This window comes from Odocoileus virginianus, chromosome 18, assembly GCF_023699985.2.
Source record: "Odocoileus virginianus isolate 20LAN1187 ecotype Illinois chromosome 18, Ovbor_1.2, whole genome shotgun sequence".
NCBI classification, from domain to species: domain Eukaryota; kingdom Metazoa; phylum Chordata; class Mammalia; order Artiodactyla; family Cervidae; genus Odocoileus; species Odocoileus virginianus.
The window spans coordinates 2,151,766-2,174,785 of NC_069691.1; the positions used below are offsets into that span (position 1 = coordinate 2,151,766).

Genomic DNA, 23,020 nt, shown 5'->3' on the forward strand with positions numbered 1-23,020 from the left:
GGCAGGCCAAGAGTCCTCCTGCGGATCTCTCCCCCGCCCGCAGAGGACCTTGCCCCTGCGACCACCCCGCAGCGGGGCCCCACGGGCTTCCAGTGGCCAAGCCAAGCAGCTGGACTCGGGACTTGGGACTAGAAAGGGGAGGGAAGTCTTGAGCCCGGGCCGAAGAGAGCAGGCTGAACATGCCAAACCTTTGCCCGGCCTCTCTCGGGCTGATGTCCCCTCTGAAATCAAGTCTTGGGGCTTCCGGACACCGCGACGGCTCGGGGCCGGCGGGCCAGGGGATTCCACTTATGGGCCGGGGTAAGGTGTCCGGAACTCCCGACAACCCTCGGGACCTCCTGAGTTGGTTCTGCTCAGCGCCGGTTCTCCCAAGAGGAGGCCCGGATTTTATCTCCAACATTTCACAGCTTGCCGTCTGTGCTCCCGTCCAGGATGGGACAGGGTGTGTACTGGGGTGTTTGGGGGGTTCTGGCTCTGCCCGAGACTCAGCAATAGTACTACAGCTGCAGATCGGGTCGGGGTGGAGTGGCTGAGAACTCCAGGGGGCGGGCGCCGCCCTAGGGGTGACTCTGAGGAAACTGGAACGCCTCTCTATGCCTGGCAACACTGCTTGCCTCTAAAGCCCTTCCAAATTGCACCTGCTTGGGAGAGTGGCTAGTTTCTTAAAAAACAAAAACGTGGCCTAAATCCTCTTACGTGGAAGGGTTTGCACCCACAGGGGTCACCGGCCTCGCGCACCGAACAGGGGGCCACGACACCCAGACTCAGAAATTTGTAGAAGTTGTGGCCGCGAGGCCAGGGCTCCCGGCTCGCCTATGGTCGGCCCCTTGCCGTTAAGAGTGTAGGCTAGCGCCCGGCTCTGTTGAAGCCTTCCTTCCCTCCCCCACCAGCCCCCTATAAAAGTCCAGGGCGGCGCGGCGGCGGTACTGCGGTTCTCCCGGCCTCCTGCGCTGCTCCGGCCCGGCTCGGCCCGGCCCGGCCCGCCCCGTCTGGCCCGTTGAGCAGGCAGGGCCGCGGAGCGCGGACACCCTTTCCCAGTTCGGGGCCTGCAGTGCGGGGCGGCACGCTGGGGGCGCGGCGTGTCTGGGGACATCTTGTGATGTTGGCGAGAACAGGACATGATCTCACATGGCGAGAAGCTCTTTAGTTCCTTAATCATTTCACGGTGCCTTCGGACGCTTTTTTTCCACCTAAAACGTTTAGTTTCAGCTCAGTGATCAGCTACCCCAGCTCGGCGGGGGAGCGGAAGGCTTGAATTATTCCGACCTGTGAGCGGCCCCTGACACCAAAAAAAAAAAAAAAAAAAAAGCACAAAAAAGTGGAAACTTTTTTTCCCTGTCCATTACATCAAGTTCTGAAAAATCAAAATGGATTTAGAGAAAAATTACCCGACTCCTCGGACCGGCAGGACAGGTAGGACCGCGATACGCGCTCTAGGCTTGCTAACTCAAGAGACCCAGCGGGGCGCTGGTCCTCAGACACTTCGGCCCTGGGGGAGGGGGTGCGCCTCATTTTCGCAAGGATTTTGACTGCACGTCTGTCTGCGGCACGTTTCTCTTCAACGATCTGTTCACACACTTCTGCGTACTGTTTGTGAGTTTGCGTGTGTTTTTCTCTATTTCTGAATTTTCATGTGGATGTTTATCTGGAGGTCTGAAAGTTTGGGTCTGTGTGTTTACATAGGGGCTCAGAGTGTGCATGAGTGACAATGACAATTTGTGTGTCCCTTTATATATATATGTATATGTACATATATATGTGTATGTTCATATATATGTATGTAGAGGAAGTGTGTGTGTTGGAGATTCTATGTGCGTGTGTGTGTATTTATATTCATGAATCTGTTAGTATTTGTTTATGAGTTGCTGTTCCTGGGTTCTGTTCTTTTGAGTATCCAAAATGTATGTCTATGCGTGGCTATATATGTGTAAAATTTTGACGAGTGTCTGTACATCTAATCCTTTAAGGGTCTGTGTTCGCTTGTCACAATTCAAGTGATTCTGAAAGTAAGAATAAGATGGTTACACTGACCCCTCCATTTTTGGATGTCAGCCACTTTTTACTGGGCATATACCCGTGTATACAAAAGTGCCTGCCTCTAGACACAAAGATAGGTCTGGGACCTGTGGGGGTCTGTTGTACTAAGCCTGCCATCAGTCGGGCTCAGGTTCCGTTGAGTTGAGAGAACGGAACCTGTGATGTACACTGTGGTGTACACTGCTTCACTCTGTAGGTACTATTGAGCCTACCATTTATACAAAAGGGTCTTCTGTTGCAGGCAAAATCCTGGCAGGTGAGAGGAGGCAGCCTACCTATAAGCTAGTTGTGACTTTCCTAGGGATCCCCAGCCTGCCTTAACTCTTACCTAGATAAGCCTCTGACACTGGTGTGTGTGTGTGCGTGTGTGTGTGTGTGCACGCATGCAATGCCCAAGTTTTATCTTGTGGGTGCCAGGAAGAGAGTGAAAGTAGGTGGACCCGTGTGTCTAACTGGGGCAGTTATACACCTCTGAACCTGTATATGCACAGGCAGGCCTTTCTGGCACAGAGCCGGATGTGCCTCCCACAGTTCCAGGCAGTGGGTAGCAGTGGGTGTTTATGTCGGAGAGGAGGTGGCAGGCTGCAGGAAGCTTCTGTCTGCCCTGAGGTAAAAGCCAGGTATGGTTGCCTCTTTCACTCATTAGGCCAGAAGAGCTAAACTCCCAACCAAATACACTTCTGGCCCTGACAGAACTCCATTCCCCATATCCCTGTGGTTCTGCGAGTCCCTACCTCCACCTTCCCTAAGTAGGGGTCAAAAAGGAGAGAGGTGGGGGGTGAACTTGTATCTCGAAACCCAGGACAATTCCCTAGGCTTGTATGTGTTTCGAAAATCAGGACTGAAGAGAAGTGAGGGCAGAAATCTAAGCGGCAGGGAAATGAAGAAGGTCCCCCAGGGTGGCAGCGCAGGAAAGGGAACCTGGAAACCCCCTTTGCTCCACCCACTCTCCCCACTACTCCCAGTAGGTGAGACTCCAGAAGCATCTGCACTGGCGACTGGGGGGTGTGCATGTGCTGGGAGCGGGTCAGAAGCCTGAGAGGGTGCTCGAGAGGGTCTGTGTGGCTGGCCTGGCTGCCTCTCTAGACAAGCTGTCTACAAAGACTGTAATTCATGGCGGTCGATGGGCTCTTTGATTAGTTCAATCGCCTGAATAATCGTTTAATCGATAAAGCATTTCCTTCCTCTTCAAGACAGGCCTGGGTGGGGCTGGGGCCCGCAGGCCTGGCCAGTTTAAAAATCTGGAGAGCCACGCCCCTCTTCACCTTTCGGTTGGATGAGGGCCCTGCCTGGGAAAGGATGATATCTCAGGTAACACTACACTTGCGTCTGTCTTCTCCAGCCCGCATCACGGCTGGGGAATAAAAGAAAGCTGAGAAACTGCCCAGGTTGGGGGCGTCCAGGTCTAGTTTGGGGATTTCTGCTTGGGTGTCTCCCCCTCCCGACTTCAAGGCTTTTTATGGGTTGCTTGATGGCCCTTTACGTCCTTCAGAACTGTATTCCATGCCTGCACTCAACCTCACTTTCCCCATCTGAACGATGGGGAAGGCATATCTGGTCTTCTAGCTTAAGTCAAAGATCGGGTGAGATCCTACCTGAACAAGGAGCCACTTAGGCATATTCTTGTCGAGCCTCTTCCTTGTGGTACCAAAAAAAGGGAAAACTGAGGTCCAGAAAGGGGCAGGGACTTATTTGAGATCACAGAAGGAAGTATGGAATGAGTAGGACTGGAGGGTAATTCTTCCGCCCTTAAACCTCTTATTCTTGCTTGAAAAGGCAGTAGAGCCCCACGTGCCCCCCACCCCCCCTTGGAGAAAAATGACAATTAGGCAAGTTAGCTGAGGTCGGGGTTAAGGAGTCCCAAGGCCAGGGAGAGCAGGGTAGGCTGAACACTGCATTTGTGGACTTCGGCACCAATTCCCCTAGCTCTGGAATGAGCCTGGTGGAATAATACCTTCTACCCATGGATCTTCATCTTTCAGAAGATGAAGGAAGCTGAGGAAGCTGAGCCCTAGGAAAAGCAGGAAGCACCTTTGGGATAAATAAAGGTAGTACCAGAGTTCTTGGCCTTTGAGGTGTGGTGGTAATGATAAAAAAACTTGACAAAGGCATTTTACACAGTTTTTGAAAAATATGATTAAATTCTCTCCTTTTCCTCCCACTTCAACCTTTCTTACAAACAGACTTGGGCCAAGCAGAGTAGACCTCTGATCCAGGAGAAAGGAATCATGCAGGAAATGTCTCTGACCCGACTTGCTGTGTAACTTAGGGTCAGTTGCTTTCTCTCTTTGACGCTTTTAAAATGAGGATTAGGAGGGACCCACCAAGTTAGGATAGCATCGCTCAGGCGTCTCTGGCTTTCTGGAATTGAGCAACCAATCTGAGCCCTGTAGGCCTCGCTTTACCCAAAGCAGGAACAGGGAGATGGGCTGGACTTGGGGCGCAGGAGTCAATCTTAGGCCCAGCGAGTGCTCTAGCAGCCCCAACCGGCAGGCACAGCGGGGTGCGGGAGGGGCAGGCCCCGGAGAAAGCAGAAGGGTGGGGGGAGAGTGTTCTGGGTACAGTCAGGTTTGTGTATGGAGACTGGGGTGGCTGTTCCTCTGAAGGCGGCTTCTCAAACATTTTTCTGAATGGGCTTTCTTTCAATAGCAAAACTTTCAAAGGCAATTTGATTTACACAAATTAAATTTCTTTCTGGAAGTTTTTCTCTCCCCATCTCCTGCCTCCTTCACTTAGTATAGGCCCTAAGTCGTGCCTGGGGAATGAAACCGCAAGGCTGTGGCATACAGCAACACCCTACCGCATTCAGCACAGCAGCTTAGAGACCAGCTCCCTGATAACTTGTCTCTCCTAGACCCAGACTTGTGAGCTGGGAAAGCTTTTGGAGGCAGGACGAAGGAGTGGTGCTAGTCTGGCGAAGGAATTGCTGTGTAATTCCAGGATAGTCAAGTAACTTTTCTGGGCCACCGTTCGGGGTGAATTAGGTGGCCAGGGTATCTGATGGTGCCTCTTGATGTTAGAAGTTCGGGGAGGCCGGCCCACTCAGGCGGCTGTGAATAATCTCCTATCTGCAGGGACACACCCTCCCCACTGCACCACAATGTGGAAAGGGGGCTGCTGTCGCAGCCCAGGTTAGGTTGCCCAACACTGTCCAGAAGCCCAAAAGCCTTCTGTGCGAAATGGAAATCTGACCCATTCCTGTTTGAGTAATATATTAATGTGCGGTTCTAGTCAACCCTGGCAGTGCTTTGGTGGGAGATTCGGTCCAAGCCGCACTGGTATCAGAAGGAAAACCGGTTTGTATTGACATATCCTATCTGGGTTCCCTCCTCCTCCACCCCCCGCCCCCCCCCCCCAAAAAAAAACAACTCTCCACAAGCCAAGAGTGGCTCTGGAGAAACCCTTCTGAGAAAGGTTTCTGGTTCACAGCCTTTCCTCTATCCCGGACATGCTAAGTGACCTTGGACAAGTAGCTTCTTGTCTTGGCTTCAGGTTTCATGTCTATAAAATGGGGAAGACATAGCCTCACGACCCTTTTAGCTGTAAGACTTTAGAATCTGAGTTTCCAGGCCTGAACTAGAGCAGGGGTGGAGGTGTCCCCAACTGCTTCCCTCGGGGCGTTCCCACACTCCCACCTCTCCGGTGGTTGAGCAGAACTGCTGTGTGAACTCTTAGTCCACTTTTGATCCATCAAGCGCCATTGGATGGAGTGAATGCGGGAACCCTAACACAATCCTGGTTCCTTGGGGTAGTTTCGATCTTCCGGCTCCTAGGCGAGGAGGGTGTGGTTGAAGATCAGGACAGGCAGGGTTCCAGACAAAGAAGAGATAATGCCGCCCCACCCCAGGGCCTATAGCAGCCTCCTGGGCCCCCAGAGGATTTCCTCGGTCTGTTTTCTGCAGCTGTGCCCTGGAGGGGTTGGGGACAGTGTCACTGCTGGAAACTTATCTACCCTTCAGGAGCAGCTGGATCTGGGACAGGAACAGAAGGTGGTTCCGAGGGCTGATCTGGTTTTGAGTGTGAGAAATTGGACAGAGGTAGAGAGAAGGGTAACTGAAGTAAAGAATGTCCTGGGAGTCCTCCCAGGGTCAGCTGGTACTCTGTCTTCCTTACAAGTCCAGGTCCAGAGCAGACATCTCAGAGCCCTTGTTTCAGTGGATTTATGTTTAATATTAGAAGATCATCGCTTGTGAATTTGAAATAGTGGGTCTTGGATCAACTCCCACGAGCTGTTGGGCAAGGGGAGTCTTCAGTTACTCTTCCTGTCCTGGGCGCCAGCAAACGTAGGCACTCACAGAACTGTGGCCTCCCGAGTGTAGAATGGCTATCACATGCTTCCATTTCAAAGTGCAGTTCCTTTGCCTTTGCCTCACACTCCTGAGAAACTGATTCTTGCTGGCCAAAAACCTTGCCTTTCTGGACCAAAAAAGGTCTGCTAGAAATTCACCCATTTTTGTCTTAAAAGCGACAAGAACCTCCCCAGGAGAGAAAAAGTCGGGTTTTCTCGACAACTGAAAGCTACAGCGTAATAGCAGGCTTAGCGCGACTGCATGGCCCTTGCAGACTGAATATGCCTATTCGCCCACTCTCATTAGCACTGGATGGGTCAGGGTTTATTTAGGTCTTGCTGCGGAGGCAGACTTGCCGATGCAGACAGAAGTCTTCAGCTGGGCGCATCATTAGCCCTCAAAGCATCTGGAAACTCCTGTCTGAGGCTGGAAATGGGGACTCGGGGCTCAGTGCTTGGACAGCCTTGCCCAAAGCCTCAGATGGACACCCCCCCACCCCCCGCAAAGGAGCATCCTGGTTACTAACTTTAAAGGATTGTGAGATGTTCCCCCAACCCCATGTCTCTGTCTATGGTTAGCTCAGAATTGAGAGTTCTTCCGTTAGAGCAGGGGAGGAGGGTGGATAAAGAGGCAGCAGCGTCAGCTTAGTTGGCGCTTGATAAAGTTTTGAAATATTTCCACTGGAAGGAGAGCCTTCATTAAAAACTAGGTAGGCCAACTCTCCTATTTTACAGATGAGGAAACTGAGGTCAGAACGGAGCAGATGTGCACACGCTACGTCTCCATTGCAAGTCTGATGGTGCTTAGATTGAAAGTTGGATCTCTACTGAGCTCCTTGTTTTCCTCCAACATCCGTTGTGTGTGTGTGTGCGTGTGCACACGAGCGTGTTTTCTGGAGACTGTTTCCCCATCCACACTCCCCACCCGCCATCCTCGCCTAGGCTGCCCTCAATTCCTCAGGGCATTTTAGGGTCCCAGTGCTGCGGCTGGGAGGTCAGGCTCCCGGCGGTTTTGCTGCGGGACTCTCCTGGCGCTGTGTGGATCTCCGACCCCTTCCCCCAATTTGCACTCCTTTAGGCCTTCGCCCCGCGCGTTTGTCAATGAACGTGGCGCCGCCGCCTGGGCCCCGCCCTCCATTCTCTCCCATTGCCCAGGTATCGGCTAATCAGGCGGAGCCCGCCGGTTGCTCAGCCAATGGGGTGGTGTCTCGGGTCAGAGCCGGCTGCCACTGCTCTGATTGGTTTGATGAAGCGTGATTGGCAGATTAGCCCCCGCCCCGCCCCCGCCCGGAGGGAGGCTGAGCCCCGGGCGGCGCTGTCCACACGCAGCGGGTCCTGAAAGCGGCTCCGGGGCGGCGCGGTGGCGCACTGTGCGCGCCTAGCAGGCGGAGGGCTCGCGCCGAAGGCGGCGGCGGTGGCAGCGGGCTGGCAGTCAAAGCCGACAGAAGCTGCGTCTCAGCGCCGGCAGTCCCGGCGGCTTTGGTCTAGGGGACCTTTCGGGCTCTTCTCCGTCCCTCGCTCTACGCTTGAGGTAGGCGCGGCGGCCGTCCCGGAAGAGGCAACTGAAAGACCTTCGAGCCAGACCACCCCCCGCCCCCACCCCCGAGAGAAAGCGGCGGAAGCTCGGAGAGTTGGTGGGTGCGAGGCAGATACTCCGACGAGGAGGAGACTATCGCTGTCGTCCCCATTCGTGGTCCCGGCGATGAGGGAGCAGCGGGGCCCGCGGGAACTTTGAAAGCGTTGGGTCCCAGGGTGTGAGGGCTGCAGGCTCCGAGGGACTCCGGAGTCTTGGCCCCAACGTCAGTGGCGTAAGCGTCTCAGAACCCGCCCGGACTCCAGCGCCGCCAGAGAGGAAGTTCTTTGCAACTTCGTCCGAGACGTCGGCGAGCCGAGAGGAGAGAAGCTGAAGCGGCACGTCCGAGCCCAGAGACTCAAAGCAGCAGAGAGAGAAAGGATCCGGTGGAGACAGAGGGATCGAGGAGAGACTCCAGAGGCAGCGAGGCCGCGGAACCAGCCTGGCCGCCCGCGGGCCTCGCTGCCCCCCGAGTGAAGTCAAGGGCTGTGTGTCCCACAGGCCTCCTTAGAGCCGCTCCTACCGGCGGCCGGGCGGGGGGGGCTCCAGGCGGTCCCGGAGGCGGGCCCCTGAACTATGCCCCCGAAGCTGCGGGTGCCTTGGCCGCAGCTACCCCGGACCGGGTGCGGAGCCGCCGCCTGAGCCAGCCCGGGAGGGAAGCCACCGGGAGTTGGGCGCACAGCTCCCGGCCGGACTGCACTAGCGCCGTTTCCCGCCTCTAGGCGCAGCTCTCGGCGATCTCCGGCAGAGCGGCTCTGAGAGAGGCCCCGAAGCTCCAGCGGTGTTTTCTGAACCCAGCTCGCACAGTTCCCGGCCTGGCGGCGCGGCTCCGTAGCCTCGCTGGGCAGCCCCTTGGCGCCGGGAGGCGGCAGCGTGGGCCGGCCTGCAGTCTGGAGCGCCCCGATGGAAATACACTGTAAGCACGACCCGTTTGCATCCATGCATAGTAAGTAGGCGGCGAGCTCGCTTCTCTCACTCTCCCGCCGGGATGGGGTTGGTGGTTCCATTCCGCGGGGCAGGTACTAAGGATGGGAGGACCCAGGACTTCTGTGACCGTGCTGTCAAGTTTGCGAAGTGCAGGGCTCCCAGGCAGGGGATGTGGAGCAAAGCGCATGGTCGACCCGGCCAGGCGCACCTGGCACCGGGAATCCCGCCTCCAGCAACCGGTAGTGTACGCAGCCAGTTGCTTCTTTTCCGGGGCTCTGGCAGCAACATCGCAGTGTGCCGGGAGAATCGGGACTCGGACCTGGAGAGAGCTTTGGGCCGGGCCAGTTAGAGGGCATGAAGTTGTAGGGAGAGGTCAGTCTGAGTCTCAGCGCCCGGCACCCTAAACCCGGTGGCGCCTTTTTAACTTATAGGGCTGATCAAGACTGGGGCTTGGAGGGAAAGTGGGGCCCCAGCAGTGCCTCTGGGCTTGTATGTCTGGAGGAAGAGGTTGCGAGCTAAGCAAGAACGCCAGGTTCAGAGCTCCAAAGGCATTCTGGAGTTGAGGAGTGGGATTTGAAAAATCAACGAAGTAACTGACCCTGAGCTGAGCTTCTGCTTTGAAGCCTCCAGTTCATACAGAGACCCTTAAAGACACTATCCAGTCCTTCTGTGCAGGACGCTTGCCTCATGATGGCTTCTCCCCTTAAAAACAAAACAAAACAAACAAAAAAAAAAGAAGCCAATTAGTCACCATTCAGGCGCCCTTGTCTTCTGAAAGACACCGCGTGTGTAGGAGACGGGGAAGGGTCATTTTGGGCGCAGGCGAGGCCAGGCGGCTGCCTGACCCGTCGGGATCTGCAGTTCACCCATTAGCACAGCCTCCTGTGAGATGAGCGCTCCTCTCACGGGTGAGTTAACGCCGGATTAGATTCGGAGATTTCGAGGAAATTCCAAGTGGAACGAATAGTATTTTCCTTCAGAGCTGCTGCGGAGCTGGGAGCAAGGCGCCAGGCTTTGGCAGCATCCAGCCGGGTGCCCAGCTCCGGCCCCCACGGGCCGCATGTTAGGGAGTTGCTTCCGCGCCGGGAGCCTTCAGAAAGCGCAGGATTCTGCTTACCTAGCCTTAGGTCCTCTATTTAACAAAGGCAGCCGAGACCCGGCTGGAGAGAAGGCGAGCTTTCCGGGATGAAGGTGTCCGTTCCTGCCCCGGAGGCCGAATGGCCTGGTAGGCAGGGAAATGCTGATCTAGGCTGTGGGGACTGGCTGCGGGCAAGTCAGTTTCTCTTTGTGTTCAATTTCCCGAGTCCGAGGTCATCCACCAAAGCCGTGGGGAGATTTTCGAAGAGAAGCCGCTAGCTCGGATCCCAGCCTAAATGACTCCTCACCGTTTGGGGCCTATGCCAAAACAGTTTTCAGTCCGTGGTGACCCCAGCGCCCCCAGCAGCCGTCTCCTGTACAGACTTAGCCGGGCTCTGGGGAAGCTCTGATCTCGCAGACTAAGCCAGAAAAGCAAAGGAGTTTCTGTCAATACTCTGAGAGGTGACCAAGCCCTTAGCTCGGTCAAGGAGCAATTTGAGGACAAAATGGGGAGGGCTGCTCTTGCGCTTCTATCCTTGCCCGTGGGAATCCACTCTCCCTTTCTGCACAGAGCCTGGCTGCCCAGAGGTTGTGCCCAGGCGCTCGGGCAGATAGCATCAAGACCTGGTGGTCTCAAGGCCGTGCATGAGGGTGAAGAAGGTAGCTTCTTCTAGGTGTGGGTTAGCCAACCGCTAATGCCCCTCTCTATACCTCCTCCGGCCTCTCATCTGCCCCATCCTTTGGAAGTGCTCCCTCCTCCCATTTTCAATTTTCCCTGCAGCACGGTGGGGGTTGGGCCCCAGCCCGCCTAGCTTCCAGAGCTGTCTTCTCTGGAAGTGCCCTTGGTCTTGATATCCAAAGCTATTTGTTTCTGTAATATAGGCTCCACTTTGGAGCCCCAGTCTTTTGAGCTTGAGTGGAGGAGTGCATAGTAGATCCTGAGAGGTTGCCTGGTAAGTAGGGGCTCAGACCAGGTCCCACCTTCTTATCTTTCTTCCTGGCCCTGACCAGTTTCTTACCACCCCAACTCCTTTCCCCTCTCGCCCACTGAAGCTGGGTGGCTGCCTTGGATAGCTGGTATAGGGGGAGGGGCAGGCACTGCCAGGGTGTGGGCTTCTGAGTCTTCTTGTCCCCACCCCCAGCTATGGTTACCAGTTACAAAGCACTTTTATAGCCAGTCTCCTAACCAACTGTCTTCTAAACTTTCAGCTACATCCATTTTACAGAGAATGGTACTGAGGTCAGAGAGACAAAAGGACTGACAGGAAATTCCCAGGGACAGTGCTGGAGGCAGTCTTTTGAGATTCAGGAAAGGGGAGAGAGAGGGATTCAGATTCCAGAGAGTAGGCAGCAGCCACCTGGATGGCTACACATAAGTAAGTGCAAGGCACTGTCTCTCTAATTTAACTATGTCTGTATCCGTGGCGCTACTGTGCCTGTGTGCCAGCCCCTATCGGTTCGAGAGTCCAGTAAGGTTTCATTCCTGCCCTTTCCTGTGTTTCTGTTTGCATGTTTGTGTGTCCCCTTGATTATCCTCTCTGATATTAATAGGAGGAATTTCAATGACCCTGTGGATCCTGGAGTTCAATCTACCGTTGAGTCAGCACAGACCCTTTCCCCAAGACCCTATGCCCAGACCTGGTCACTGGGGGTGTGGACAGGGGCGACCCTGGTGGGTAGCATGTTCTTATCAGGGCCTGAGGAGCTTCTGTGGAGGCCAGCCCCTTCCAGACCAGAGCCACAGAAGTCCCAAGGGCATCGGGTGTTCATCCCTTCCCCCTGCCCTCCCCTCCTCCAAACGCGGCTCTGTGAGCCCTGTGGGGGCGGGGCTGTGTTTCTCTTGTATCTGAGTGTCAGTTTCCTGGTCTTTGCCTTGATTTATTGCATCTGTCTCTGTGTCAGTCCGTGTCTCTCTGAAAATTCGACTTGGTCCTGAAAAGTGTAGCTGAGTCCGCGTCTCCCCCCAGCACCTCCCACGTGGTGAACCGTCACTGTACTCCAGTCTGTAGAAGTAGAGGCTGGGACTTGGCTTCTCTGAGGAAGTGCAGGGCAGGAGCTGGGGTCCAAGAAAACAAAGGTTCACCCCTCCGCAGATGTCCCCTTTTCTTCCAAACACCCCCTTGTTGGGCTTCCTCCGTTTTTCTCTTCTCTCATCTTGCCTCCCGCTGTATACACTACATTCACCTTTTCCCCTGCCTCTCTTTGCCCCATTCTGGCCAATCCACCCCTTTTTCTCCCTCTCCTCATTTCTAACCTGAGCTTCCCTTCTCCATACCCTCCCTGCTGTCTCTTCTCATTGAGTCTCTGCTCTTTGTACACTTTTTCTGGCTTCTTTCTCCATCCTCTTGCCTCCCTTCTTTCGGGTTTCTGGTTTTGCTTCTTTCCAGTCTTGGGGTAAGTGAGAGACATTGCCTTCTCAGATGACACTTTTAATTTACCAACCCACCCCCCCCTTGACATATTCTCTCAGAGGCAGAGAAGGCCACGAGTTTTTGGGAGCCTTTCCAGGAAGTTGGGGGTGTAAGGGGTCCCCAGGTCATCCTGGGTCTGGTGTCAGCTGTGGATACGAGGGTCAGACTCTGCAAGAGCACTGAAGCCCGGCCTTTGTGGTCAAGACTAGAGGGTGTGGGGACTTGCTGTCACCTCGATTGCCTCACCCTTGGGTTTTCCCCCATAATACAAATGGTCTCCAAAGATCACAAATGTCCTGCAGGACTGTTTTTGGAATTTAAATCCTCCAAAGATTGCTACCGTGTTTTGAGCAGAAAATTTAAATCGCCAGTAGTATAAGGAACAGGCCATTGCAGATGGCCCCAGTGCCTGGACTAATAGATTGTCTCACCAGTGTGCTAGGTGCTTTTAGCTTTCTTTTTGTCCTCTCAGTTTTTAATTTACTTGCTTCTTAAATCCAGCCTGTTATTGAAAGATCCATACAACCCTTTTTGATTAGGTGCTCCCAACTCCAGAACAAAGCTTTCTTAAGACCCTTGACCAAGAGTGGCTGTAGTCTTTCTGTTTTAGGTGAACTATGCAGTTGTGTTCCTAACTGTAAAATTCTGTTCAGGGTGGTTTTCCTTTTTCTTTTATCTGGAGTGTTTTAGAACAATCTAAATGATTAAAGCTCATTTTGAAAATCATAGAGAAATTCAGCTTAGAATTTGAGTTGAGTACTGTTATTATCTATAAAAAAAAAATTTTCCCCCAATGAAATCAGCCTGAGTTTGAAAATTTGGGGAAATATTCAATTTGGACTCTCATGGGAAAATTCAGTGAGTAGCTTTGGCAGTTTTTAAGAAATAGGTTATGTTATGGGTAGTTTTCTCCTCTATTTCAGATATTGTTCATGAACCTGGATAGTAGTTCAGTGCTGGGGAATAGCTGAGATGAGGTGGCTATTTTATGTTTTCGAGTTGGAGTATATTTGTGTGTGTGTGTGTGTGTGTGTGTGTGTGTGAGACCTCTGAGATGCCCTGGCTTCCCTGGTACAGCCCAGTCCCTGCAAAGTCCCAGGTTAAGAGAAGATTTCCTCTTCCTTGGTCTCTGAGCTGTCAGCAGCATTGGAAATTCTTGGACTTGGCTTCTGGCTTTTGACAGTTCTCAATGATGTCAGTCAGTGTCTGATTAACAGCTACAAGGTCGATGATGTTGCTACGCTGGATCACTCTGTGTTTACTGGTTTGGCTCTTCATTTACTTGGATCTCTGCTTCCATCCAGATGGACCTTGATGTTTTTACGAGAATGGAGCTTATTGGGAGGAGGAGATACTTTCCCAAACTCTTTTTACTTAAAGTCCATCCCAGAACCCTTGTACAACCTGGGACTCAGAAGCCTCCTTCGGCTTCTTTATTTTCCCTGAAGCAACATAAAGCTGCTTGTCAATTGTAAAACACTCCAAAAATTCCAGGGAAACTCCTTTATAACAAATTCTGATACAGTAGAGTGAAATGTGATCCTTTGACCTATTTCTTTTGTGTGCTCTGAGAGGGTACAGTGGTCAAGTCTGCATGTCAGCCTCACTTTTTTTGTTTTTTTGCCATCTTCATTGAGGTATGAGCCTCACCTTCTTAAAGAAAGGATTTTTATCAAGGCAGTGGTTTAGTTCTGTCTTGGCAATCTGCAGATACTATTAAAAATTTTTTTTTTAAATCCTTAGCTCTTGAATCAGATTGCTGATTTAAAAAACATTCCCCTGTCCCCAAGATCTAGGTTTATTAAAGTAATCCTTTTCACTTTTAGAGATATCTGTTAAAAGGGAAAGAGTTTCATTTTTAAAAATCTCTTTACATTTTATGTATTTTAAAATGTATTTTCTCCCTAGGATCTATCTTAGACCTCAGCATCATGTATATAATAAGTTCTGTCCCAAGTACAGATTGAGGTCTTCATATATTCCATTGTTTAGAAAAATTACAAAGAAAATGCTAGCAACTAACCGAAACATAGTATGAAGATGCTTACCATCAATAGCCCAACTGACTGGCTGAAGAAGGACAAAGGCTAAGGTGAATTTCAAAAAGCAATCTGAGGTGTTCATGTCGCCTGTGCGATCAGACCGCAGGCTCAAGATAGCCAGCCCGCTGCCATTTCTGATCAGAGGGACTGTGGGTCCTCAAAGCGGCACTTCTTCTCCTGCGTGACTGGTTCTAACCACCCTTTCCCTTGCCTTTTATTTCTGATCTGTTTCAGGACATGGAGGAGTGAATCAGCTTGGGGGGGTTTTTGTGAATGGACGGCCACTCCCGGATGTAGTCCGCCAAAGGATAGTGGAACTTGCTCATCAAGGCGTCAGGCCCTGCGACATCTCCAGGCAGCTTCGAGTCAGCCATGGTTGTGTCAGCAAAATTCTTGGCAGGTAAAGGCAGGAGCTTCAGGCTTCCCTTGATTTTTCAAATAATAACCTAAAACATGGCCCAGCAGCTGTCCGTGTGGTAGTGTCTTAGTGAGGATCGTGGTGGCGCTTCCACACGCACAGTACTTTGGACTTTGCAAAGCCCTTTTGAGGCCATTCAACTCGAAGTAACCCCAGGAAACCCTTGTGGCAGAGTGGGATGTCTCAGTTCGAAGGGGTAGCATGTTTTCTGAAAGCCTGGTGAATTATTCCTAAGAACCCAGGAATAAGAGGTTCTTGGGAAGTCCCCTTCTATATTTGGTGCCTGAGCAGTGCTGGGTGGAAAATCCACAAGTTATAAAATCACATAACCAGACTTCAATGTTTCATTTTAATGTTTTCAAAAAGCACATTCCATTTTTAAAAGTCAGCTGTCATTTTCAGTTCTGGGTTATCATCTAGCTTATTATTTTGGGTGGCAGTGTTTTCCTTCTATATGTTTTGTTTCCTTCATAGTGACAGGCATCCTAAATATATGTGAAATTAGAAAGGAAGCAAACAAATGAACAAACACCAACTCTCAAATTAGACAGTTGAAAGTTGCCACTTGACCCTGCAATTTGCTGCAAGAAAAATACCAACAATGCCAATTCTCCCAAAGGACTCTGTTGTCTCTTGATGCGCATGTTTATTTTCTTGGGTGAGATGGTCCAAGAAAGCTTGTTTTGAGATGAGGAGACAAATGTAGAGGGCAAAATGAGTGACTCAGATGCTTCCAGCCAATCAGCACTCAGGCTGGGAAGAGGCCTTAAGAACTCCGAGACCGTCTGCACCTCGCTGCACCCCAAAACCAAAGCCGCAAGTATGTTTCCAGGCAAGTGAAGTTGTTATAGGTCTGCGCTGGCAGCCAGGAACATTCTTGGGTTTAGCTGTCAGTACTCTCTCAGGATTTCTCTTGCAGGGCAGAAAACAGCCTTTGGCCTGTAGCTTTGTGTTATGGTCTGAGAACAGATGGCTGAGTGGAAAATAAATATTTTGAAGTATGTCAGTGCCATTGTGACTTTCTGCTTACTCTTTCCCACCTGCTAGAATTTAAGACATTCTCTCAGATGGAGGGAATAATAGTTTTTAAACTTGAGAAGACTTGCTGGAGGCCAAGAGAAGTTTCAGGGCCAGGGGTCTGGCAGCACCTTTAGAGACCATATCCCCCTGTTTACTCCTCATGCTCCCACCCGTACCAGTTCACCCCAGCCATGGAGGCTGTGCGCTTCTCTCTTGTTTAGCCCTCAGCGGCAAACAAGCCTCAGCCTGAGTTCAAGGAGGTGGGAGGACATCAGCATGGTATTCTTGTTAGAGAGTGATTTTAGGTAACAGGATGAGAATGAAAATTGAAAGAAAAAAGAAAAAACTAGAGGAGAGGGAGATAGAAAAAAGAAAAAGAAAGGAAACAGAAAGGAAATGGATTGATTCAAAAAGAGAAAGAGAAATAAAGACAAGATAGAAAGAGAAAGGAGAACAATATCTCAGATCATTTCAGCGTCAGACTTGGGGGGCTGAGGGATCTTAGATGTCTTCCTGGGAAGCCTTCTCATTGTACAGAGGTGGAGAGAGAGAGAGAAAGGAGGCCCTTCCTTTGTTTTTGCTGAGATGTCTTTGCTGAGCCGACATTTTGCTTGCTATTTGGAATCTTCTCAGAGCAAGATGCTGAGCCCTTCTCAGAGGGGACATCCAGATGCCGGGTCCTCGTGTTCTGGCGCCCAGGAGCCCCCCACACCTTCCTTGGGGGGCTGAAGGACACAGGGGCCCTCCCAGGCCCAGCCGGCAGCCTCCCGCGCCCCGGAATAGATTTGTCACTAGGTAGAGTGGCACTCGGAAGTTATGCGCCGCTCCGGTGCCTGGCCGTTTAAGTTGTCAACAATAAATTGGAATTTCATAGCTCATTATTTTCATAACTAAGAACCACAGTGGACAAAATGTCACTCTAATTAGAACTGCCTTTTAAGAAACAAGTTCAGCCCTAAAACAGTGTGACTGGGAATTTCTGAACTGGGCTTGTTCCATCCACTGATTTTTTTTTTTTTCGGTCACTGAAGAATTTGATGGGCACACATGGGGTGACAGATTGTGGAGAGCGTGTGGTGTGTGGTGGCCGTGGTTTTCAGAGGCTGCGTGGCGAGGCAGGCAGGGTCCCTGGGGCAGTCCAAGTCATCTCAGGAAGGTGGCGGTCTGCCAGGAGTGTGGCATTCAGTCCACAGAGCTCAAGGCTCTGGAGGGGCTCGAGAGGCAGAGCCCAGGGGCATGTGAGACCCATTTAAATCCATCCAGAAAGCTGGGCTGTTGTCTTCTTTCACTGAGGCCTGGCTGGGAGGTTCATGCCATTTGGAATTGGGTGGTATGTTACATAGTAATAAATACTCAGAGGATTTTAATCCACAACACGTGCTCTTTCTGTTTTGCAAAGCTTTTTCTTAACCACTCTGCATTTCTGTCTTCATGACAGCACTGCAAGGCAGGCCAGGCAAACATCCTCCCCTTATTATACAAATGGGATAACTGAGGTCCAGAGAGGCTGAGTGAGTTGATCGGGGTCACACAGCGAATTAGTGTCAGAGCCCCTGACTGGCATCTGCACCTCTTTACTCTCACACTAATGCTCCTTGCACCAAACCGCACTGTGGGTCAGTGGCTGTTGTTCATCTTGTCCTGTGTAAGGCCTGCATGGCTGTTTTGCTGAGATGAAAGGGCGGCTATTGAGATGAAAGGGTAGTCAGAATCCTCACTTGACACAGTTGCCAGTTGGGGTTTTCTGGAGTGTCAGGGCTGTCTTCTAAGTGCCTGGACTATGTGTCAGACAAAAGGGAGACAGAGACCTCCCGTGTTGGCACCATAGACTTGTATGGTTGGCAGTGCTCAGATGGGATGGATAGAGTCCTGGGCACTGCCACCTCCAGCCATGCAAGCGGGACAAGTACTGGGGGTGGTGAGGGCTTCATCCTGCCACCTCTCAGAGTTTCTGCATGAATATTGCAGTCCCATTGAGCTAACATATTTTGAGCACAGGGTGTTCTGTGTGCCCGAACTCCCATCCCAAGACAGTGCCTGTCCTAACAGACCCTCTGTGACTATTGATTGAATGAATAAGTGACAAAATGCACACGAAAATGCCTGGTAAACAGTAGAGCTGTCTGTAATTTCAGGGGATCTCTATTATTAGTACTAGTGTCATTTTAATTTTTATAACTAAAGCAGCAGCTTGTTCTAGTGGGAAGAACACTGGATTCAGAGTCAGGTTTGAAAGCCTGGGACTGTTTCTAAGTTCCAAAAGGGGGTTGGGCAAGGATTTAATCTTCTCATCATCAGTTTTCCCTTTGATTACATAAAATCTTGCTGGCCTCTCAGGACTGGTGTGAGAATCAAGATAATTCGAGAAAGACTCTGTAAACTTTAAGGCACTGTGCCTAAATAATGAGATGCTGTATTGTAGTAACAGATAATTTTCTGTTGTAAAATCGAAAGGATCTGCCGAATCTGCCAAGATTGCTATGTGCTTTGATTTAGATACTTTTTAGACTTCTGGCAAAAAAGTTTTTTCTTGGATATTTATTAAAACCTGTTTGTGATTAATAGCAGACTTTTAGCAATTATAGAAAGAGGGAGCATAGATTGAGTTTTGCTTTATGGTCCACAAATTTGTACATGACAGTCTTCTCAATGAAAAATAGAATTTGTGCATCCATATCACTGTTCCCAAGTTGTTTCTTCTATTTCTAGAATATTCAAGGCCCTAACCAGACTTACCCAAGCTGAGAATTTCAGCATCTCTTTCAATGTAACCAGTCATTGTCCTAAGTTATCTTTCCTACCCATCATAGACCCACCTTTGCTTACCTGTTGTAAACTCTTGTTAGGTTTAAATTTTTCCAGTCATTTCTAAAATGTCTTTTTTATTAAAAATTTTTTTTTCCAACTACAAGATAATCTCCTTTTCAAGAGGAAGTAAAAAATTCCTCTGTAAATGTTGAGAGAGACATCCAGTGAAGGCTCAGATTCAGAAAAGGAGTCAAGTGATTTTTTCCCCCTGAAATGATCTTTCATGGCATTCTTCTCCCTGGCTTCGGTTTTACTGTAAAACCCTGACATCCCATTTGCGTTAAGAGGAAGAGCTGATAGCATGGAAATGTCCTTAGAAACACCGATTTACCGCAGAGGAGGTCCCTGGAAGAGCTGCACTGACTTCTACTTGTTTGGGTTTTTTTTTTTTGATTGCTTGCGTTTTGACTTATGTGTAACTCATATTGCCAGTTAATTCTGGAATCCGACATTTTTAAAAATTTTATGCTAGGGTTATTGTTTTTCTCTTACGGAAAAAGATGTTGCATTTTAGGGGACAGTGTCACAGAAAGCAGGTGAGTCTGCTAGGGGATGGGAGAGCTGACGACTGAAAGGCACAGGCCACTTTCTGGGGAGATTTTAGCTCAGAAGGCTGGGCCACAGTCCCGGTTTGGCCCTGGGTCGTGAGTGACCCTGGGCAAGCCGTGTAACCTCTATGGGTCTGTTTTACGTCTGTAGATGGAGACCTGTTTGTGTAATCATTCACGCATTCAGTCATTCAAAACTGAATGTTGTACTCTAGAAATTCAAAATTATGTGTTTTAGAAGTGTTGTGGGGATCAAATGGGAAAACCAACTGGAACGCTTTCTGTGAACTATCAAATGGTAGATAAATGTGACAATTAATTAATTAAGGCTGAGCATTCTGACTAGCGCTATCCAATGGAAATGTAATGTAAGCCATGTAGGAGGTTTAAAATTTTCTAGTAGTACATCAGAAAAGGAAAAAGTAACAGGTACAATTACTTTTAATTGTATACTTTATTTAATCCAATATATTAAAAAGATGATCATTTCAACGTATATATAACCAATGGAAAACGCATTACTGAGATTTTGACTTTACTTTTATACTAATTTTTGAAAACCTGATATGTATTTGATGCTTAGAGCATACGTCAATTCAAACAGATTACCTTCCAAACGTTCAAAAGCCACATACATGGCTAGTGGCTACATACCAGCCAGCACAGATCTGGGTATTTCCTGGACAGAGTAGTCCATTATTTTGTTACCAATGTCCATTTTTCTAGTTTCTCATGGCTAAGCTCCTTTCTCCTTGGGTCGTAGGTATTATGAGACAGGGAGCATCAAGCCTGGGGTAATTGGAGGATCCAAACCAAAGGTCGCCACACCCAAAGTGGTGGAAAAAATCGCTGAGTATAAACGCCAAAATCCCACCATGTTTGCCTGGGAGATCAGGGACCGGCTGCTGGCGGAACGGGTGTGTGACAATGACACGGTGCCCAGCGTCAGTTCCATCAACAGGTGAGTGGCTGGTGCCTTTGGGAAGCTGAGGGTCTGGGTGGGGTGGGAATGCTGGTGGCTATGCACGTGCCTTTCCTGGAGATCTGGTCTCTCCTTTCACCAAGACCCCATAGGGATTATCAGTCAGGAGGGATGAGCACAGGACTGGATGGTCTCTCTATCACTCTTCTCTCCAAAGTAGGCAGAAGTCCTAAGCCCAGGGAGAGGAGGCTATGCCAGCACCCGGCTGCTGCAAATTTTTCTGACTCCCGAGTCATTTCCATTACTCCCTCCACTACCTGCCTCTGCATGTGGAGCACTCAACAGTGAATTGTCCTGTTAGGTCTTCACAAACGTCGCTTACCTTGCAAGCCAGTCCCCAAGGTTAGCACTGGCCCACCTCAGAGCTTCCCAGGAGGAAAATCTTTGCCTCCAGTTTGGGCAGAGGTTGAGGTACTGAGTGTGGGGAACAGAGCCTGGACTTGCAGTTGGGAGATTTCAGCTCCTTTCAGATTTGCCAGGCCTGCCACAAACTCATAGTGTGACCTTGGCAAGGCTCTTCCTGTCTCTGAGAGCCCGGGATCTGGTGGTACTGATATGGGTCTGTGATTTCCTAGAGTGATATCCAGAATGCTAAGACACTGTGCAGTTAGGGGGTTGCCTTCTCCTCAGTTGCCCTGAATCTCACCCTTGGACAGAAAGAACCAGAGAGACACCTTAAGTACCAGGCAGAGGATTTTCTTGGGGGGGCTTTCTTTTATCCAGTCTGCTCCAGAATACATCCAACAGAGCTTTCAGAACTGAATTCCTGCAAGAATGTTTTCTGTTGTAGGAGGTGTAGTCTCAGCTCCATTGAAACCCGTAGAGTCAAGGATGTAGTTGTGAGATGACAGAAATGATGGTTCTCTGAACCCCACAAAGGAAAGTGAAGCCAGCAGACTGAAACCCTGAGCAGTTCCCATCTCTCCCTGCTCTTGTGCAGAGCCTGCCTGGGCACAGGGGACCCTGCAGCAAAACGAGGTGGTCAAACCAGACTATTTCTAATCCCCTCTGGTCCTGACACTTGTTGCTTCCAGGATGATTCAAACGCACAGAATCGCCGTGTGAGTGTCCATGCTGGTATTTAGAATCCTGCTGTCTCATAAACCGTTAGCCTGATTTTTTTCTCTCAGCAAACCTTTACGTTGGCTCTGACATCCCACAAGGTGCTATAAAGAACCAGGGGAATCAGACATACGATCTATCTCTTGGTTTCTGTTCTAGAGGGGCTCCTTGTCCAGGAAGGGGTTCTAGCTTTCACTGAGGGGTCTGGACAGCCTGACAATAGGCACAAAATCGCTGGAGAGGTAGCGATTATTGTGTTGGGTTTGCGGTGCCATACTGAGTCGCTTCAGTCATTGTCTGACTTTTTGGGACGCTATGAATGGACTGTGGCCCGCCAGGATCCTCTGTCCTTGGGATTCTCCAGACAAGGATACTGGAGTAGGTTTTTAGGGGGCTTGTGGGGGAATAGCTCCAGTTCTTTCTGGATTATGAGGGGGTCTGTATGCTTTTGGAGTCCCCTACTTCCAGCTCTTTGGAAGTTTTCCATGACACCAGGCAATGTGACTTTTCCCCCTTACCTGTGTCTCCAAAAACCTTAATGTGGAGTGAGGTGTTAGCTGCTCAGAGCGGTGAAGGAGCAGAGCAGCTTCCATAAACCTGGTGGTCAGTCTCTGGGGATCCAGAGACTTTTCAATCTAGGTTACACAGGTGGTTTCAAAGATAACTCAGGTGGCCCATGGAGGTCATAAACGCCAGTGCCAACATGGAGCCAGGCAGGTGCCCGGGGGAAGTGGCTCAGGCATGAGGCAGCCAGGGAAGGTTGGGTCTGTGCAAACTAGGAACCAAGCTGTACTGAAGGGGCAGTTGTCTCTCGGCTCCAACTGAAAGCCGCTGGGCATGTGGGCCCAGTGGTAGCCCGATTTTTTCCGTTCTTAAAGAGAATCCAGAAACTAGCACGTGTTTGCGTATGTATGTGTGTGTTTGTGTATATGAAATCTCTATGCCTTTAAACAGTGGCAACTAATGTCAATGAAAAAATGGTTTTGCGGGACAAGCACAAATCATTTGCTGGCCCCTAGCTTCTATCTTCTGTTCTACAAGGAGGAAAACTGTTTTTTGAATGTCCTTTAGAAAAATAAAACTAGCACATTAAACCAGTGATAGTGAACTTTACAAACTACCTCTCCCCAATTATGGTAAAGAACTAATATTCCCTTATAAAATAGGTTTATTTAAATAAAAGAGTACGTTATTTGAAAGAAGCATCTGAAGCAGCCCGAGCACAGTGATTACAGATGTGAAGGTTGTGAGGGGGGTACTTGTCCAGGGAAATCACAGCTCAGCTGCTGCGCTGTGTCCCGAGTGGTGCTGTGGGGGGGGTCAGGCTTCTAGCTGCGGGGCGGTGGCTAGCCGCAGGGCTCTCTGTGGTATCCCAGCCCACATGGTGACCCAGTGTCCTCACTGGCTGTGCCTCTAAGGGGCTTCCACATCTGTGATCTCCGACAGCCTCAAGGCTTAACTCTCTTGTGACAAGTACAGAAACTAAGGCCCGGTATCTATACACAGTGCACAGGAGTGACAGGAACTGTGACTCTGAGCTCGACGTGGGGGTGGAGCCCAGGTCCCCTGATGGGAAGAGGAGGGCTGTTTCTTTCCTCCACTCCCGGGTAGGACTCTGCCAGCACAGAACTGAGAACTGAGGAACTGTGAGGAGAGAGGCAAGGAGAAGCAGTCGTCCCCACTGCCTTCCCACTCCCTTCCCCAGCCTCGCAGCCTGGATGCTTTGCTGCCTGTCTGTGATCTATAGCCTTTTCCTGTGCTTCTTTCTGGGGCTCCTCCTGGGAGCACTCTCTGGCTCCTCACCACATTCTTCAATGAGAGCTCTTC

At 50.4% G+C, this 23,020-nt stretch overlaps 1 protein-coding gene across 7 annotated transcripts in view; it reads left to right on the forward strand.

The window, feature by feature from the left end:
- Window positions 1–1,067: 1,067 nt before the first annotated feature.
- Window positions 1,068–23,020, forward strand: part of PAX5 (paired box 5) — a 183,229-nt gene continuing 161,276 nt past the window's right edge. Inside the window, exons 1-4 of one of the 7 annotated variants that reach the window (XM_070480251.1) lie at window positions 1,332–1,413; window positions 8,621–8,844; window positions 14,590–14,755; window positions 19,913–20,110. In XM_070480251.1, the coding sequence (XP_070336352.1) occupies window positions 8,802–8,844; window positions 14,590–14,755; window positions 19,913–20,110 (407 nt within the window). In that variant the 5' untranslated portion in view covers window positions 1,332–1,413; window positions 8,621–8,801. Of the gene's footprint in view, window positions 1,414–7,724; window positions 8,845–14,589; window positions 14,756–19,912; window positions 20,111–23,020 lie in introns of those variants that run through there. The other 6 variants (XM_070480253.1, XM_070480249.1, XM_070480254.1 and 3 more) reach the window with 6 other exon arrangements.